This window comes from Pyricularia pennisetigena, chromosome 2 (genome assembly GCF_004337985.1).
Source record: "Pyricularia pennisetigena strain Br36 chromosome 2, whole genome shotgun sequence".
NCBI lineage: Eukaryota > Fungi > Ascomycota > Sordariomycetes > Magnaporthales > Pyriculariaceae > Pyricularia > Pyricularia pennisetigena.
This window is the reverse complement of record NC_043741.1, coordinates 1920479-1934818: the sequence shown is the minus strand read 5'-3', so window position 1 is coordinate 1934818 and position 14340 is coordinate 1920479. Positions and strand designations below refer to the sequence as shown.

The 14340-nt window shown below is 49.4% G+C and overlaps 3 protein-coding genes across 3 annotated transcripts; 1 reads left to right on the top strand and 2 right to left on the bottom strand.

Moving 5' to 3' along the window:
• Window positions 1–5721: 5721 nt before the first annotated feature.
• On the bottom strand, window positions 5722–8445 carry PpBr36_00519 (uncharacterized protein; the record flags this gene model as incomplete). Its single annotated transcript, XM_029887712.1, has 9 exons — window positions 5722–6073; window positions 6159–6400; window positions 6559–6713; window positions 6813–6873; window positions 6982–7055; window positions 7117–7154; window positions 7219–7403; window positions 7477–7659; window positions 7771–8445. 9 exons carry the CDS (start codon window positions 8443–8445, stop codon window positions 5722–5724), a joined length of 1965 nt encoding a protein of 654 aa, XP_029750751.1.
• A 969-nt stretch (window positions 8446–9414) lies between these two features.
• PpBr36_00518 (uncharacterized protein) lies at window positions 9415–11463 on the top strand (the record flags this gene model as incomplete). The annotated part of the gene is made up of 4 exons (XM_029887711.1): window positions 9415–9496; window positions 9603–9829; window positions 9983–11158; window positions 11287–11463. The coding sequence occupies 4 exons, from the start codon at window positions 9415–9417 to the stop codon at window positions 11461–11463; spliced, it is 1662 nt and encodes a 553-aa protein (XP_029750750.1).
• A 1480-nt stretch (window positions 11464–12943) lies between these two features.
• Window positions 12944–14215, bottom strand: PpBr36_00517 (uncharacterized protein; the record flags this gene model as incomplete). Its single annotated transcript, XM_029887710.1, has 1 exon — window positions 12944–14215. The coding sequence occupies one exon, from the start codon at window positions 14213–14215 to the stop codon at window positions 12944–12946; it is 1272 nt and encodes a 423-aa protein (XP_029750759.1).
• Between the last annotated feature and the right edge of the window lie 125 nt (window positions 14216–14340).

Below are 14340 nucleotides of genomic sequence, written 5' to 3'. Positions count from 1 at the left end.
AATCTCTAGAGATCTCAAAGGAGGCTACACAATGAACCGGCGCCAAATCAATGACGACGGTCTTTATTGATTCTCGGCATGCTCGGCTTGGAAAAAAAAAAAAAAAAAACAATTCCCCACAAGTTTGCCATCGGGCAGCATTCATTCTGTTTGATCGCCCCCCTCTTTACTTCCACTGTCAATTGTTATCCATTGAGACCTGCTCGCTTCACTTTGAGCGTTACATAGGCCCGGGCAAGCCGAAAAAGGCGTAGTAGAGACCTCGGGTTTCTGAGAATTGACTATTTCGGTCTGTTCGCATGGTCAGTCTGACAAAAGAAGCTAGGCATAGTCAGCATCGAACAAGCATAAGTCGGAAGCAGACTTGTCTTCCCTGTATAGACCTGCCTCGAACCCCTGCACGCACAGTCTGGAAAGCCTGAGGCGCCGCGCTATGTCTTGACAGGCGGCCTAATCTTTGGCGGCACACGGATGCGGGTGCTTCAGTGTGCGATTGTGCTTCTTTGACATTGCTTGCAGCCTAGCTAACGACATACCTGCCCACCTAAGCAAGCTGCTAATTAAGGTAGATAGCCATCTACGGATTGCGGACCCAACTAGGCAAGCTAAGACAGGTGGTAGCTTTGGACGCTTGCGAAATCCTCCCTCCTAGCGGCAACCATACTTAGTGGCTCCTCATTAGCGACACACACCCCAAAGATGGAGTCATGGAGTTTTAAACACTTCCAATGCCCTCCATCAATAAGCCCCTGTGGAAACGGCTCCCCCTACCAGGAGAGGTTCAGAACAGAGTTTGCTAATGGATTATGCATTGAATCGTAAGACTTGAATGACTACAGTACTACATGTATTATGGTACATACCCGAGGTTACTTTCCTTGCCTTGCCTTGCATTTTACTAACCAACTGCCTTGTACCTACGTTAGGTAGTATTGTGGGCCAGTGGAAAGCCAAACCGCTCAGGGTACGAAGTACCTTGAAGTAGACATGTAGCAGGCCGGCCAGTAGGTAGGTAGGTGGTCGGTGGCCCCCCATCCCACCCACATCCCTGCAGCGCCCGGCTAATCTCCCGAACGTGGCGCACTCGTAACTGTTTCCTATATACCCGAGCTGGTAGGTGCCTACCGGTAACTCCCCTACGTTGGCTCGGGCAACATCCCATAGAGCGAGGGTTGGACCTTCAGATGGCAGGCGTGCAGCTGCTTTCCCCGCCGCTATCCGGTTTCCTTTCCGGCAAGCGGGGGACCAAAGCCACTAAACGAAACGCCACGGGCTGTTCAGGTAAGGAGCCTTTTACTTCTGTAGTTTCTTCTTTGCAAGCTTGCCTTTGGTGGGTGGCATGCGTTCCCGTCAGCGACTCGCACGCGCCCTGCCTACATTACATCGCCTCTATCCTTAATTTTTTTTGTTTGTTCTTCTTTTTTATACATATTAAAAGAAAAACTCAGTTGCATTCTTATGGTCTAACTACTGCTAGACTAGTAAGCTTACCTAGCTCCATGAGATGCATCTGCCGTGCGTTTACACATCTGAACAGCCACGTGTACTTACATCATTCAGACCTTGTCAACTCCTAACATGAAAATATATGAGCAAAATTTATTTTCATGTCAGGGACCTAATCAAACAGGACGTGGTATCCCAACGTAAAAGTAGAGCATGTGTTGATACTACCTGACGTACAGGCAGGCTCCGCTTCACCTCTCAGGGGTGCCGCTGTCACAAGTAGACTCCATTCACACAACAACCAAGGCTTCTTTGCAACATCAATTTCATCGCGTCGTATCTTACTGCGACTTTTGTTATAATTTCTGCAATGAACAATTAGCAATCAGCTTACTACCTGGTACTGCCCACTCACATTTTGTTTCGCCTCCCCTCTCTCTTTTTTGCCAAGGCTTGGCTAGGAAATGTTGAGTCGAGCAACGTCGGTTGCAATACAAAGTTCTTCAGTCTTGGCAAAGGTTCTATGACAGAATGGGCTGTGAAGTGCATTCTATTCAAGTCATTCACACTCTCCAAAACAGCGCCAAGACCTTGCAGTCAACCAGATACGTCCAAGTCAGTGAACGCTGCCAAGCCTATTGAAAGGCCATCATTGATACATACATCCCTTCTGCCGTGTCTTGGCAACTTGAGGCTTGGGTTAAAAAAAAAAAAAAAATGAAAGATTTGCCCATTTTGTCTGTTGCCAGGTTGTCCCCGAACATAATTTTTTTTCTCAAATCCCAGATCCAACCGCTTGGCAACCACAAGACATGGTCAAGCCACTGAGACCATCCCCACCTACATTCACGTACACATGACAGACAGGCAGCACAGCACAGCCATGTTGCAAGGGGTGGAAAAAAGAAGAGTAACAAAAATTACCACGACACTCTAGGGAGTGCCCATCGTTCGTCCATGTGTATTTCAAAATCACCGAGCACGGAACTTGGAAAAAAAAAATGGGTACGGGATCGGCAAAGCAGATTTTCTGCCGCCTCCCAGTTCTCGATTCAGAGTACGGGACGACGGATATCGCGCAGACTCAACGGCATCTTCCGCTGAATATCACCGACATGCGGCATTAGAAGCGCAGCACGCAATAGGGGAAGAGACAAAAAGAAAAAAGAAAAAAAAAAGACTACCCTCACCGGTGGGGGAACAGAATGTCGCTTACCGTGATGTTGCAGCGCATGACAATAGTCTCCTGCACCATCTCAACTTCGTCCGGACCCTTTATGCTGGTCCCGTGTTGTAACTATCCCGGCCTCATCTCCCGTTTAGCGCAGCTTAGACTCCCGCAACAAGTGTGTTCACCGAGGAGCCTCGACCTTTTCCGACTGTATTTTTGGAGGAGGTGGGTGGAGAGGAGGGCGGTCTGTGTCGAGGCGATGCGCGCCACTATACACTTCCGAACTGCTCTTTACTATACTGGACAAATGAATTAATTGTACATAGATGTATAGGTGTGTCTGGCTTGTCTAGAGGGATTTCCCCCCCTCATTCACACGTGTCCCGATCCTTTGAGTTACCGTGCGTGTCACACTGCAAAGGTAACGCGGCAATGCTGAGCAAGGCGGTTCCTGGTCTTGCAAAGTGTGCCTTATGCCAATCTTCCAGTGTCTAGGCCACCGAACAACATGGTCCCTTGTTCCCAGTCAAGTGCAATTTGGTACACCCGCATCGTATTTCCTTTTCCATAGCAGATGCCACCGAGTAGTTTGAGCGCGAAATGGCGTATTTACTACGGGATACGAAATAAGGATCCGTTACCCAGGGCAAAAACAGACCAACTGCTACCGTGGTCAAACGTCGGGTAATGCCGCGTGTAGAGAACCAGGCAATTACACGCCCAAAAGCCGGGCTACCATGCTGTTTCGAACGACAGCGAACAGGTTGCAACGACGGCCGACCGCGCATTTGACCGAGGCCGCAACTCGGTTCCCTGCTCTCCTGACGTGACCAAAATCCCTTTTCATGCATTGGCTTGGCCTATTTGCTTTCTTCTTCTGCCGCTGTTTGTTGTGCAATCAATCCGGGTTGTGTCCGTGGGGGATATACCTGTTTTCGCGGTGCACATATTAGTCAAGCAAAATATAACGATAAGAAGTAACGAAAAAGAATACAACACGATACCCATGTACAGAGAAACACAACCACCAACAGACAAAGACCATTAGCTAGCAAAATAACACAGGGCAAAAAAAAACCAAAAAAAAAAAAAAAAAAAAAAAAAAAACCAACGGAGTTCTTGCTTGAACTTCCGTCTGATGTGCGAGTTTACCAGCATCATAAACCGGTTTATGTGGTAAACGGCTGCGCTGAAACCCAAAACTACGTTCTCTGCCCATAGCCGTCTAGCGTGCTTGAACGAAAGGTTTTTTTTTTTTTTTTTTTTTTTAAAAAAAAAAAAAAAAAAAAAAAAAAACTTTTGAGAAAAATAATCCGATATTCCCCCTTTCGGACCCTTGTTCCCTTCACTCTCTTCTCTCTGTCTCCATGTACTGTGCAGTAAGTACCAGGTACGTGGTAGTGACCCTTCCCTCCTTCCCCCATGCACAAACTTTGTTATTCTTCGATGCGGGCCGGGAAGGCCTCTATCCAGCTTCCCTGCTGCCAGCTAATTCTTCTAAAGGGGCGGGGGGACGCTTTGGGCACGTGTATGCGTGGATGGGGGGAGTGTGGTTTATTTTTTTATTTTCTTTATTTTTTTTTTTTTTTCAATCTTTTGTTTTTTTTCCTCCCCGTTCTAGACCTGCTAGGGCTAAGGAGAAATACGGATGAAAAAGATTTAACATCCGTCGATACCACGATTTACCAGGACTAAAAGGAGTAAGCCAGGACAAAAAAAAAGAAAAAGAAAAGAAAAAGGCGGTTGGAGGGGTAGCATTGCAGACATTACCAGGACTAGGTTGAGGTACCATAGAGAAGAGGGGGGAAATAATAATAACAAAAAATATACATAAATAAATATACAAAAATAAAGGGGAACTCGGGTAAGTTCCTATGGCGGATGCGAGAGCCGACATAGGCAACAACACCCGATGATAGAAGGAAAAGGAGAGACTATGAGTAGCACTGCTACTCGGCCACTGCCTGCGATCCTCACTCAGGATGATCCCTCTCACCACGGCTTAGGACGGATAGCCGCGCCTACTATCCGCTCATGAGTCTTGAGCAGGGCCCGCCTGCAAAGCCCCCGATCGCAATTTCTCTTGTCTTCGGTTCTCTGCAATGGATGGGGAACAAGAGATATTGACCGATCGTGGCGCGCGGTCTGAGTGGCCAAAAATCAAGCCCTATGATGCTTATGAATGGAGGTGTAGTTACAGAAAGACAAAATGATAAGAAAGAATACTACGAGCGCTGCGACTAAGAGTTTGGGGCTGACAAAGTCTTGGCACACACACACAAACTATACACGAGAAAAGCCGTTGGATGTGGCGCCAGATTGGCTGACAGAAAGTACGCACGGCTGATTGAGTGATGGTCATCCCTAAAATATGCTAGATGCGGTTGTTGGTAATACAAATGGTGCTTTTCAAATAAACGACGCATCCGAATATGACCCCCTAAGCCAAGCCAACCAGTACGCCCTCATGACTACTCAGCCGAAGCCAGTATTGACAGCCAAGCCAACCTCGTTGGCCCGTGATCGCCTTGATAGCTGTCGAGGCTTGGCAACCTAACCCGTAGGTTCCGCACGCTAACCTCGCCGGCGGACGGGCGAATACTGCTATCAAGCCCAGACAGCCTTTGATCGTCTAAGAAGTGAAGAGAGAAAGAGATGCTGCGCAAAACGCCACGCGGGCTCGAAATAGCGTGCTGTGTAATCAGTAATATGATGATTTAGGGTATACCAAGTTCGGGGTTGGGCGATCTCGGATTTTCGGTCTTGGAGCAATAATAAATTTTGCAGACTCGGAGTAATGTACGGTCCCGGCATCGCGGAAACCCTGGTGGTAACGTGTTCCCACCCCAAAATGGCGCCTGTCCACGCCAATCTTCCCCCGATCCTCATCAAAGTCACCATTAATGGAGAATAGAGTTATGGTAGAAAGCCAAATGTTTAACAAAGCGTAGCATTTGCCCCATTATCGTACCCGCTCGCAATGAAGTAGCAGCAAAATCTTCACCTCAACATGAGTCGAGCAGGCTGGAAGGGGCTGCCGATGAGGGGGCGAAAAATAAATAAATGAAAAAAATAAAGCTTACTGCGGCAAGCCGTGGGATGGATCACGACAGCGGCGCTCGATCATAGAACCAGGGCTGCGGTACCTTGCTGCCATGTGGCGACGCGTAACTCCTGCCGGGAAGTTGCATTGGCAAGGGCACGCATTCTCTGAACAACTCCTCCAGGGACCGGATTCTGCCGCCGGATGCGTTTTGGTCTTGGGGACTAATATGAGCTTGGTGAGCATGCAAAGAGCCGCCTTTTCCAGCTGACGTGTCGCCTCGGTCGATCCCCGTAGATAGTACGCGCCCAGGGCTGGCGAGTTCTCCAACAGGCACGATCACCCCACACTCCCAATTGCGGCAGCTCATCTTCGGTTGAGAGCTGGCTCTATCTTTCACCAGCAAATTACCCCTGCGGATCTCTTAATGGTCAGTCAACGATGTGCATATCCGAGAGGAAATGTCCGCCGATCATGGCAGGATAATCGGGTATGGACAGTCCAATCTGGGCCAATATATCCTCTGTCCAGCATCGAGAGTTAACAGTGACTTGCCATGCACTTTCAGAAATATTGGCGCTGCCAACATAGGCCCAGGCTGCCGATGTGTCAGGGGGCCGAGCAAAGGCAATCTTGCTATGAACAAGTGCACCACGGGGGTTCTCATAATCTCTGAACAGTTCACGGGGGAATGTTGCGGCCTCCCACCAGTTGGATCGTAGACATAGTGTTCCGGCGGACTGCAATGGGGCAGATGCGCAAAAAAAAAAAAAAAAAAAGTACAGTCAGCCTCTGCTTCATAAACACCATAAAGGGCCATCTCCGCCATGGTCCACACTGAACACGGTGAGTTTCAGGGTAGATGGGCGTAATATATATATGAACATGCTATGCTTACCCTTGTTCCACCGCGGCTTGCTTCGACTGTCGCGAGAGATGGAAAGTAGATACGGAAGCAGTCGCGTAACTTGGTTTTCTGTGCAGAGGCAGCATCTTCCCTGCTCATTTTCGTCTTTGAGGTTCTTGATTGATAATCCTCAAGTCCCGAACCGCCTAAAACCGTGCATTAATGTTGTTTTCTTCGGGCCGTATGAATGGAATGTATATCTAAGCCATCGCCCAGTAGATTTACATGGTATGAGCTTTACTGACCTTGGAAGGCACTATACAGAGCAGCTAGATAACCATACTTCAAGGATCCCATCGAGGAGGCCTGACAGCAGGAAGCAGGTTGTTAACGCCGAGTCTTGATCTGGTCGGATCGAAAGCCACTGCATGACACAGATAGTGCGGTAAAAATGTGCACTTTTGGATTGCTTACAACATAATCAATCTCAACTTGTTTGTCTGTCGCAAGGCCAAGATTCTGGATCGCTCTGCCAAGACCGCAGTATCCTGTGAATAAGTTTAAGTCAGCACATGCAAAAACCTTGTATTGTTAGTACTGTGAGCCTACCGGTTCGTCTCCATTTGTCACCCGTGTGTATACCAGCTCTATGTTTCCATTAGTTGTCGATGAATATCTCCGGATGCTGATGGTCATGTTGGATCGACATACATTGTGTGCACAAACGCATATCGAGATGTTTGGCTAAAGTCGTACTTGCGTAGGCTGCTTACTATGCGTTCATTTAATCCTTGCGCAGTGAGAAAATAGCCAAGTTCTTCGCCGAATGAGGTCAAGACATTGTCTTCCAGATTGACGCCGGCCTTTAATGGAGGCAGGTCGATAATGAAGACAGACTTGGCACAGCAAAGTGTTAGTTGCACAATCCTTGCGAGAGAAACAAAGGTTTCTCTGTATGTTTCAGCTCACATTCTCCATGATTCCGTTCTGTTCGCCCCAATCATAGGGCACCAAGTTGCCAGACGGAACCACGATCCGGAGATAGCCGGGAAACTTGAGAAGCTGAAGCTTGGAATGCATACAGCCACTTCCATTCATGGGTGGGAAGCAAACGCGGGCTATACCCTGAGCACTGGCAGCGACTTCTTCTTCCTATCGGACCAGTCAGAAGAGGGATAGAGGTCCAGGTATGCATGTGGCAGCACAGTAAAGAGGCCGATAGTTGTTCCGTATTTTGTTGTTTACAGGGATTTCGCTACTAACCTCAGCTTTGTTTCCGGCGAATGCAATCAGAGTTGTCTTGGTTTTCGTCGGGTCGACCTTGGTCCAAAGCCATTCGGTGTCCCAGGCGAAGCTGCTCAAAACGGCAAGCTCCAATTGGTCTTTCTGCAATACCTCTTCGATGGTGATGTCTTGAGACGATCTTGGCTGTCCTTGCAGCCAGGTCCTCTTGACAATGCCGGCAGGAAAGGGTAGCCTCTCGGCCGCTAGAAGATTTTGGATGCGGGAAGAAGTTATAGCATAGCTGCCTCTGATATTTGGAGCAACCTCATTCTCCAGCCTTGCCTTTTGGGCAGGTCTTTCGGTTTCATGGGTCTCAGCGTCAGAGGCTTTTCTTTTCAATAGCCTTGCCAGACGTTCCTCTTCCATCTTCTTTCGATCCAATCCGAAGATAGAGGATTGGGTACTGTTGGGTACAAGCGGCGGTGATGTAGGCCGCTTGGCCTCTGGTTGGGGAGCGGGGACAGACTCAGGCTCTGGTGAGTCTGAGGTCAGATCAATAGCATAGGTTCGTCTGCCGCTCAAACCTGTTTGTAGCCCTGCTGTTTCGACTTCTAGGGATGAGTTGTCACCACCCAAAGACAAGGCGATGGCACGACGGAGAGCCTCGTCTTCGTCATCTCCGCCATTCAGCGCATGGGCAGTGCTGGGATCCATCGAGGAAGTCTTTGGCACCTGAGTTACGAACAAGCTAGACTCCTTACGATGATGGAGAAGTTTTTGTCATCAAAAAAGCCAAAAGGATTGCAAGATTACGATTTGATCGATGCTGCATGGAAAGGTGAAGTTCAAAGTGAGGCTGACTGTCAAAAGCGCGTTGGGTAACACAGATAAACAGTTGTGGGGTTCACAGCCGTAGGCGCGCTCTCACGTGATGACCTGCCTAATGTTTGTGAAATTGCCCACCAAACAGTCTCAATCTCACATGACGTCAACTTTTTTTTCGCACAAGGCAATCAGGAGCTTCAGGGTGCCAGTGAGCGCTTTCCCATCAGCTGCGCTCAAGGCTTGGTCGCGAGACAATACTATGAAAGAAATGGACTAGCGTCCCATGCAGCCAAGCATAGGGCAGGGCAGGACACGATCTGCATCTCTGGTCAGCGATCTCGATACATGATGAATGTAACCTCAGTCCACGATCGAGGAGGGACTGCGGTGGCCCGTGGAGATACTTCGTAATTGGCTATGGAGATTTGTCCGTCAGTTGATGCAATTCGGTTGTCTGACTTGGCTGTACGGGAGTAGTTACAAAAATAAAACATGAAGAAAAAAAAAAAAAAAAAAAAAAAAAAACACTGGCCGACCTTGCAACTTTGGCCATTGATGTCCAAGATGTTGATACACACAAGGGTTATGCCTGCTATCCAGTGCCGAACAGTTTCCCTAATCGAGGCCGCGATCGGGGTCCCCCTTCAGCACCTCCGCTCAGAGCAGATATCAAGCCGCTTGTCTGGGAGGCTGAGGACGAGCTCAGCGACGAAGACTTGGAGGATGGTAAGTGGTTCCCGTCGATATTGTTGATTGTAGGTACGCAAAAAAAAAAAAAAAAAAAAAAAAAAGAACCAGGTCCCTGGTGTGGCATGCATCATTGGCGCGAGCGATCTGGTCCTCAGTCTTGCCGAGTCCATGACGCCCACATACACTCCAGTCAACTCCCTCACTCACAACAAGATTCAAGTCTCCCCAGCCTTTGTGAATATTAATTCTGGTATGGCTCCATATTCTCGCAGGCTTGCCCGGCAGAACTTGATCCCAATCTAGATGCAATAGCTGCATCATCTTCACTATTGCAAACATATCGCCTACAATTCAAGCAACCCCCATCATGACTTCACGCAAGGGTCTAAAGAAGGTAGTCATTGTCGGCGCTGGCGCAGCTGGCATGTCTTGTGCGGCGACGCTTGCTCAGCACCCAGACAAGTTCAAGGTTACAGTGCTGGAGAGGTCTGATGTGCCGGGCGGCCAGGCAACCACAATTCCCATTGACGACAAGAAGTTTGGAGCAGCATGGCTGAACAATGGTGTTCAAGGAGGATCCACGGTGGGTTTTCTCCTTTTTCTTCGGATCTTGTCTGTCTCTTGTAACTGAGAGATTGTTATGATGTTCGAATAATTATTCAAATACATATAATTGCTTATCCACAATACACAATGCATGTATGTTCCTGCTAACTTAGTACAACGCCAAACCCAGATATTCAAGCACACCTTTAACTTCTTCAAGAGGTATAAGCATGAGCCTCGGGAAGTCAAGCTCCAGGTATCCTTTGGCAAGGGCACAGACGGCTTCTGGACAAACTGCTTCCCCAGCAAGCTGGTCGAGGAACTGTCGAGCGACATCAAAAAGTTTGGCTGGTTCCTTAAACTCATCAAATACACCATGCCCGTTCTTGGCCTCGTGCCCATCCACGTAATGATGCGCCTCATGTTCTTCAGCAAGGACTTTGAGCTCAAGATGGTCTACCCCCTGATCGCACTGTTCCTCGGCACCGGCAACCAAACCCGCCACGTGCCCTCGGCCATCGTGGAGCGTCTCTTTGACGACCCAAATATGAAGCTGTGGGACTTTGACAAGGACACCTTGCTGCCCAACCTGCCCACCATGGTGACCTTTGACAACCTGTCCGAGTTCTACAGAGACTGGATGAAGGACCTCGTCTCCAAGGGCGTCGACATCCGCCTCGGCCACGAGGTCGTCAGGGTGGCCTCCCGCTCCCACGACGGGGTCGTGATAGAGTCGCGCGCGACAGGGGCTGACGGCGAGACGATGCAGCACGAGCTCTTTGACGACATCGTCTTCTGTACCCTGGCCGACGACACCCTCCGCCTGCTGGGCAAGACCGCGACCAGACGCGAGAAGTTTGTGCTTTCGGGTGCGAAATTCTACGACGACATCACCGTCACGCACCACGACCACGCATACTTCAAGAAACACTACGAGACCACCTTTCAGGAGGACCTGTGCGCCGAGCCAAAGTCGCAGTCCCAAGAGGAGCAGGTGGCCTTTGCCAAGGGCAAAGATCCCAAGTCGCCCGCGGGCTTCCGCCCCATGTACTACACAAAGAGCTACAAAAAGGACCCCACTAAGATTGAGATGTCGTTCGACTGCAGCAACTACCAGTACCAGCTGCTCGACGCGAACGGCAAGGCCGACGACGCAGGCTACGAGCATGTGTACCAGAGCATATTCCTAGACAAGCGTAACCAGGATCTGTGGACGTGGAACGAGATCGATGAGTCCAAGATAATAAAGAAGCAATGGTGGCACCAGCTTGGTCACCGGTGGCAGCACTACCTCCGTGTTGTGCCCGGAATGATGTTCCTCAACGGAAGGAACCACACCTGGTTTGCCGGTAGCTGGACGTTGGTGGTAAGTCGTAAATTTGCCTAGTGGCCACGCCGTTTTTTTTTTTTTTTTTTTTTTTTTTTTTTTTTTTTTTTGTTTATTTTCGTCAAGATTGACTTAAGAGGACTTTCATGCTGACAATTTATCAACAGAACATGCATGAGCTTGCTTGCGTTAGTGGAATCGCAGCTGCTTACCGCCTTGGGGCCGACTACAGGAAGTTTGACGATTTCGCCGAGGACTTCTTCGGCAAATACTTGATGCTCTCTCATGGTGTGGTGTACACGATGGAGGAGAAGCGTAGGAAGAAGGCCGCATCGAAGTCATGACTATGAAGTGGGTTCTTCGTAGCAGTCCTTGCTCCGTAAATCTGGGTTGCGCAGCTTAAACCTAGTGATCATAGGAGTGTCATTGTCAACGGGCGAGGATCAAGAACTGGACCTCTTTGAACATAGAACATTATCTAGGCGCTAGCAAGTACTCTTTAATAACCACCTTAGAACACAAGCCGTTTCACTCGGGCAGATCCGAGTATCACACATCTGTAGGAATGCCGAAGTGCTCGAGTACAATCGTTGTCCACCCTAATATCGACTCATAATTATTACTTGCCTTGAATACCTCAATGGTTGTTCACAATCAATCATGATATGATGGTCGGCTTTTGACAGGATATATCTGGCTTGTGACATTAAGATCTATATGGCAAAGGTGCTTTAATGTCAACTTTCGTTGGTCAATGGACCACCGTATCCCCCCGAAAAAGAAAAAAAAGTTATTTTTTTTTTGATTGTTTGTTTGCGTGCTTCGCAAGTGATGCTCGCAGTCGCAGAGGCGACAGGAAGACCACGCTTGGCTGGACCGTTTTAGGCCCAAGAATCATTATTCCTTTCCATGACTTCGCATGAGCTGGTTCGTGTGTTGCGTGACGCCATCAGCTGGGCCGTCCCCAAACGTATTCTTGTCCTCAGCCATCCCGCTGGTTCCCCTCCTCCGTCGTCAAAATCCACCTGCTCTAATGTAATAAAAAAAAAAGCCCTACTAGCTTTATGTAGGAGGCCGCCACCGCTGACCTCCCGTATGAAAAGCCCAACAGCAATGGGTATCCTCAGAAAGAAAAAAAAGGAGAAAAAAAAGAAAACCAGTTCCGGCCTGCGCTCACTGATAACAGCAACAACAACAACAAACCCCGAATAATGCCCATACCAAATGTGGCCAAAAAAATCCATCGAAGTCGGTACCCCCAAAATTTACATTGCCGAAGAGAAATATATCTCGTATAACGACGAATATGAGTAAAAAGAGATGTAAAGACCAATAACAACAAAGAGAAAATAAAATAAGCAGAAGTGGAAGTCGTTGATGAGAACATAATCGAAACGCAAGCCATCAGAGAGCCGACAACCCTGTGCCAAGTCCAAATTTGATGAACCGGAAAGCGATCCTGCAACCCCAATCGATAGCAGACGCCAAAAGCAAACAAAATTAAGGAATTGACCCCAAAGCACAGCAAAATATGTTCCGCTGTCGACCCAATGCAACCAATACGCCCGCAGTCGATCGAGATCGGCCACCAAAAAAAAAAAAAAAGCCTAAAGTGACGTATCATATCGAGCAAGCAAAGAAAATTTAGTAGATCCACGGCCTAGTACTCCTGAGCTGCCCATGAAATGTGTGCAAGGAAATAGTGTGTGTGAAGGCATGTTGCCTCGAACAGTCAAAAGAAAATTAGATGTGTAACGAGCGACAGTTGAGAGAAGTGCGTAATCGACGGAATGCTCCTTGTTGAACAGAGCATCAACAGCATGATTAGCCAGAATGAGCGTTGGCGAATGCCGGTGATTGCACCCCCATGTGGAGAGAAGAGTCCAGCTTGAGGATCCGGCGAAGGCCATCTTCGATTGCTAGCAGTTCGGACGATTGATGCGTAAGGTTGCCGCCAGGTTGGGAGCTGCCCTGACCTTGGTGTAGCTGAGAGCCATTGGGGATTTGGGTCATGTATGCCTGAGCAGTGGTGGACTGCGGGTAAGCCACTGGAGGAGCATGGGGAGCCGTCCCAGCGAACAAGAACTGCTTGAGGGCCTCGCTTCGGTCCACGGCATGTTGCTGTTGCTGCTGCTGCTGTTGTTGTTCTTGTTGCTGCTGCTGGTAGCGCGGCTGATTGAACTGAGAGCCTCTAGTCGGTTTTTCGGAGGATCGTGCCGCCCTGATACGGTCCTGGTATGGAGTCGAGAACGCCGGACCCATCACATTTGCCGGTGTGTTGTTGGCCTCGGCAGATATATATCCATCTGCAGGGTTCATCGGGAAGTGAGGGCGACGGCTGTGCTGTAGAGGACTGTCACCTGCGCGGGAAGGCCCAGAGCCATTTTCCCGGGGGAGACGAGGTTGAGTAGGCGGCGAGAAAGGTCCGATAGGCAGATCCGAGAGCGCATTCGCGGAGCTTGCTCGGCGCGCTCTCTCCTTCTCCGCCTTGTCAGCGCGGAAGAAGAAGTCGAGTGGAGACTCTTCCCGGGTAAGCTTGTCAACACCTGACTTGTTCACCGGAGTCGGCTTCTCGGAGTCGGTCGGCGGTGGCGAAGGTTCGGGGTTGAAAAGCCTTCCAGGGGGGGCAACGCCAGGCGAGTCGGGAACAGATTTTGCCATAAAGCTGGGAATCGGGAGCGAGGAAGGTGCCGGAGAGGCGTGGAAAGTGGCGCCGGCAAAGGCAGCGACCGAGGGGCCCTTGGCCGAAACCACGGTCGGCGGCGGAGTCTTACGTGACCCCTTCATGGGACCTGGCGAGGCGGTCTGATTTTTGGACCTGTTCTTGTTGCCACTTCGCGGCTTAGACTGGGAGTTCGGGTGAAGGGAGGAATCCGTAGTAGTCGTCGGGCTGGGAGGGCTGAATTTGCGCGGAGTTTGAGGACCAGAGGTGAACATTTCTTTCTGGAATGCAGCATCGACTGGCATGTCGGCCACATCATTCTCAGATGCATAGTATTTACGTGTCGCTGGCGACTGAGTTGTGTTCCGGCTCTGGCGACGCCTGCCCTGGCCCTGCCGGCGGTGGCTGTTGTTGGCATTGATATTTTGGTGCATTGCGCCTTGATTGAGGAGACATAGATGTATGTTCACTTCCGACTAGTGAGGAACAACGTGATCGAGAAAGAAACGGCGCAAAGCCGAACAGTTCTTTGAGCCTGGAAACAGAGTCCGTTGGCAGA